This window comes from Penaeus chinensis, chromosome 18 (genome assembly GCF_019202785.1).
Source record: "Penaeus chinensis breed Huanghai No. 1 chromosome 18, ASM1920278v2, whole genome shotgun sequence".
Lineage (NCBI taxonomy): Eukaryota > Metazoa > Arthropoda > Malacostraca > Decapoda > Penaeidae > Penaeus > Penaeus chinensis.
In genome coordinates, this window is record NC_061836.1 from 466081 (window position 1) to 471080 (window position 5000).

At 48.9% G+C, this 5000-nt stretch overlaps 2 protein-coding genes across 4 annotated transcripts in view; both read right to left on the reverse strand.

Annotated features, from left to right (window-relative positions):
- LOC125034447 (putative neural-cadherin 2) overlaps positions 1 to 5000 on the reverse strand; it is a 253365-nt gene that overhangs the window by 136371 nt on the left and 111994 nt on the right. The window lies entirely within an intron of this gene.
- LOC125034761 overlaps positions 2910 to 5000 on the reverse strand; it is a 5099-nt gene continuing 3008 nt past the window's right edge. Inside the window, exons 1-2 of one of the 3 annotated variants that reach the window (XM_047626705.1) lie at positions 4692 to 5000; positions 3568 to 4412 (exon numbers count right to left, since the gene is read on the reverse strand). The exon at positions 4692 to 5000 is cut by the window's right edge and continues 2149 nt beyond it. In XM_047626705.1, coding sequence (XP_047482661.1) covers positions 3569 to 4412; positions 4692 to 5000 — 1153 coding nt within the window. In that variant the 3' untranslated portion in view covers position 3568. The other 2 variants (XM_047626706.1, XM_047626704.1) reach the window with 2 other exon arrangements.

The window sequence follows — 5000 nt, forward strand, 5'->3', positions numbered from 1 at the left end:
AACCGTGACAAAACCTGTCACGGATATTCCACTCTAATTACTGAGAACCTTCCGGTAATAACCGTGACAAAACCCGTCACGGATATTCCACTCTAATTTCCCTTATCAACAAGTGATAAGCACACCGAATATTCCTGTGCACAGAATACCCCCTTGTACTATTCTCCAATACTAGACTCACCGCCCAGTATCTCTCCACACAACTTAGATCTACACTTTCCCTACCAAAGTCACTAGCAGGTGTCCGTCCATCTCGTCGCGTGTCTGGAGAGGTTCTGTCTCCTCCTCCTCTTTCTCTCCTCTCCCGTCGTCGCGCGTGCGCAGACGGAGTACCTCCTCAACGACGCACGACGATCTTCGTCTTTCATTTCTACTCTTTCGTCGTCTTACGACATCACTCCCCCCCTATAAGTATGATCGTCCTCGATCATGTCGTCCCGGGTCGGAGCTCCCTAGGCCGTCTAGGAGTTACCCACCTCACCCCCGGCTCAACACCTCGAAGGGGCGGCAAGTTACTCATAGACTGCCACTAAACTTGTACTGGCCGCCGTAACGGCAGCTCGATAGCCACCCGACCCTGATCTTGATCTCTGGACGCTCTCCTCTGAGTCCCCTCGTCGACTGCACCACCGACGATATGTTGAGAACTTGAAAAACCACCAGCCGTGGCCGGCCATTGCAATCCCCCACAGAATGATGATGATGGTCCAGGATATCCCCACAGAACACTGCAAGTGGTCTTGTTCCAAGCTCGACTTCAGGAGAGCCCTGATCCGAGCCCGCTCCCTGAGGGTGGATGCCTCCACTATAGGCGTCCCAGGCTCAGTGTCTCCCAGCATGTCCTCAAGCAATATCTCATCTCGTAGGTCCTGATCCACCATTCCTCGTAGATCCTGCCAGACAGGCTTTGGTAATACCGTAACCACCTGCTGATGCTCCAGAGACGATATTGGTGGAATGAAGAAATCCTGTGATGTAGCCTGGCATCCTGAAGCCAGATTCCAACACCCTCCAACATTTCCCTGGGTTTTGTGATTTCCGCCATGTGTGTTCCCGGACAGGAAACAGAGACCTCAATGGGGTATGGCACACTGTAGATCCATCGAGTTCCCTGCCTCACCACAATCGGCGCAAAGTGGTCCGTCACCACCTCATCGCAGATGTCTTCCACCTTGTCTTCCTTGAAGAAGGCAGCCGATAAGCATGATCGCACATGCCCTCTGCGGTGAAGTCCAGCAGACGCTGGGCATAGATACAGACCAGCCCTAACTGCACGGCAGGAATCCAAGGAATCCACTTCCATAAACAGGTCCCGGGATTCTGAAACAAACAAGTACGAGGCAGATATCTTTGTTTGGATAAAAGAAGAAGTCTCCTCGACAGGTCTTGGAAAACTATGGACACTGAAAACATCCAACCCCAACCCTGGCAGGGGAAGCGCTAGATACATAATCAGCTGTCCAGAGGAAATCCCGGGCCGAACCGTCACATGTATCAGATCATAATACAAATGAACATCCTGTTCTCGGGGAGGAAAAATCAAGTGTACCCCCTCCCGTGAGAGCTGTAACAATATGTCCAAAATTGCATCTGGGGTTAATAGTTCCGGTGACAAATGTCCCTTAATCGCATCCTTCAACCCTCCCATTAATGCATATTGGTCCTGTCGTATCCTTTTTAAGACTGATCTGTAGTTCTCCAAGGTCAGACTAAGCAAAATTAACCGTTGGGTCTCCCCCACTGATTTTCCCAGTCCCTTGACTGCCCAGTCTAACAACCCAACCAAATCCTCCAGTCTTTTTTGAGCCTCCTCGAGACGTGTAACATCCCCTTAAAAAAGGCAAATTTCTCCAGCCTCACCAGCGTAGCAGTCACCCCTCCGTGACCAGAGATAGGAAGACTGTGTGCCAGGTGCAAGGCAACCTCTTGGAACTCTTCTGGTACTACTACCCTGAAAATCTTTGTCCCATACACGTTCACATGAACGTTATATAACAGCCCATCTGGCCCAACTTGGTAACCGTCTATACTTCCAGGAAGACGTCTACCAAATCTCTCCGGCAAAGCCACACCTTCCACCAGGTGACTCCTTACCACACTCCAAAAGGGGTCTACTTCTTGAGCCTTCCTTAACTCCTCAATGGACCATACCTTTATAACTTCTGGGACCCATACTCCCTTTGACACAGCCAGAGAACTTCCTGTATCACCAGCTTGTTCTACTGCTCCTCTGGCAAGTTGTCTGCTCCTAGTAATGGCCCGTACTACCCAATCATCGATGGGATGATCCGCCTGTCGGATGTGGGATAACGCATCCGCTACAACGTTATCCCTTCCCGGGATATAGTCTACCTGAATGTCAAAATCAGCTATGGCCATCCGCCATCTAGCCACCCGGTCTGATCCCTCCTTAGTGGCAAACAAATGCCGTAAAGGCCGATGGTCCAAATGGACCTCCACTGGATAACCCTGAAGAATGGTACGATTCACACGAAGTCCATAGACAATAGCTAAAGCCTCACGCTCTATTGTACTATAATTAAGCTCTGGCCCTTTAAGTGCCCGACTAAAATATGACAGAGGCCGCAATACTCCAGCATCGTCTCTTTGTTGGAGGAACCCTCCGATGGCAAACTTGCTGGCATCGGTGGTTAGTACAAAAGCTCTATTGAAATCCGGAAAGCTCAGAACTATATCCTCGCTCAAAGCTCCCTTCAGAAGCCCAAAAGCCTCTTTTGCCTTGGAATTCCACTCTAATTTACTCTTATTTTCTACCGAGCGAAATCCTCTGGTTAAGTCAACTAATGGTTTGGCTATATCTGCAAAACCTTTAATGAACTTACGATAATAATTTGCAGCGCCCAAAAAGGCCTGCAATTCTCGCATGGTAGTTGGAAAAGGATACTCCTTCATCGCCCTGACCTTTTGTGACTGGGGTTTCACCCCATCGCCCTGACCTTTTGTGACTGGGGTTTCACCCCATCACCTGAGATAATGTGGCCCAAATAATCCACCTGGGGCTTAAAGAATTTACACTTCTACAACTTTAGTACGAGACTTGCCTCTTTCAGCCGTTCCAACACTGCTCTTAAATTTCCACAGTGTTCTTCCCATGAGTCTCCAAGAACAACAATAATATCTAAGTATACAAACCCAACCTCTCCCACTAATCCGGTGAGAACCTGGTTTATAATACGCTGGAAAGAGGCAGGGGCATCCTTCAAACCGAAAGGTAGCACATTGAATTGATAGTGTCCCTCCGGAATCGAGAAAGCCGTAAATTCCCTACTTTGTGAAGTTAAAGGAATTTGGTGATAGCCTTGACGAAGGTCAAGACAAGAAAAAATCTTACTCCGACCCATTCGTTGTAAGACCGTATCTATGTGTGGCAACGGATACCTATCATCTTGAATTACCTCATTTAACAATCTAAAATCCAAGCACAGCCTTAGACTTCCGTCTTTCTTCCGGACTGGTACCAAAGGACTGTTATAAGGAGACCGCGACGGTGAAATCACCCCTTGCGACATCATATCCTCGATCTGGCGCCTAATCTCTTCCCTATACTTTAAAGTTGTAAGACCGTAACTATGTGTGGCAACGGATAACTATCATCTTGAATTACCTCATTTAACAATCTAAAATCCAAGCACAGCCTTAGACTTCCGTCTTTCTTCCGGACTGGTACCAATGGACTGTTATAAGGAGACCACGACGGTGAAATCACCCCTTGCGACATCATATCCTCGATCTGGCGCCTAATCTCTTCCCTATACTTTAAAGGGATCGGATATGACTTCTTATAGATAGGTGGTCCTTCTGCCCTAATCTCATGGAAAAACTGATCAGAGATTTCCAGTGGTTCGTCATCCAGAGAAAACACTCTTGGAAACTCTCGAACTAACCCTGACAACATGTCATGTTCCTTGGAACCCCTTGCGAACCAGCTATCTACCTCCTCTAGCAACCTAACTACCTTTGAGTCTGTAGTACTTATGCTAGCCTTGACAGCTCCTATCGCAACTATGTCCTCGTCAAGTTGACGTTTTTGCAACTCGACGACGTCCCCTATGCAGACCGTTGACTCTACCTCAACCGGAAAATCCTCCTCCACTGCATAAGGAACCCTGACCCAAAGACTATTTCCGGACCGTCGTATCCCGACTACCCCCTCTCGAACTAACCCTGACAACATGTCATGTTCCTTGGAACCCCTTGCGAACCAGCTATCTACCTCCTCTAGCAACCTAACTACCTTTGAGTCTGTAGTACTTATGCTAGCCTTGACAGCTCCTATCGCAACTATGTCCTCGTCAAGTTGACGTTTTTGCAACTCGACGACGTCCCCTATGCAGACCGTTGACTCTACCTCAACCGGAAAATCCTCCTCCACTGCATAAGGAACCCTGAACCAAAGACTATTTCCGGACCGTCGTATCCCGACTACCCCCTCTCGAACTAACCCTGACAACATGTCATGTTCCTTGGAACCCCTTGCGAACCAGCTATCTACCTCCTCTAGCAACCTAACTACCTTTGAGTCTGTAGTACTTATGCTAGCCTTGACAGCTCCTATCGCAACTATGTCCTCGTCAAGTTGACGTTTTTGCAACTCGACGACGTCCCCTATGCAGACCGTTGACTCTACCTCAACCGGAAAATCCTCCTCCACTGCATAAGGAACCCTGAACCAAAGACTATTTCCGGACCGTCGTATCCCGACTACCCCCTCCGAAAGTCTTAAGCCAGCGAACTCCCGTGGTATAAACAGCATGGAACCTATCCTTCCCGGAACCTCTCCATCCCCACCGAGTTCTAACTCTAACACCCCACACGAATGTGCCTCTAAAATCTGGCTCTCTCTTAAGGTAGCTACCCCACTATATCCAGTGTCCTCCTCCTCATTTATGAGTACCCTTTGGTCTGCTCCTGCTACCTCCCCAGGGACCGACGCACCAGGCGTAGTCGGTGTCGGTCTCCCCGGACTGGTTGTAGGGGGC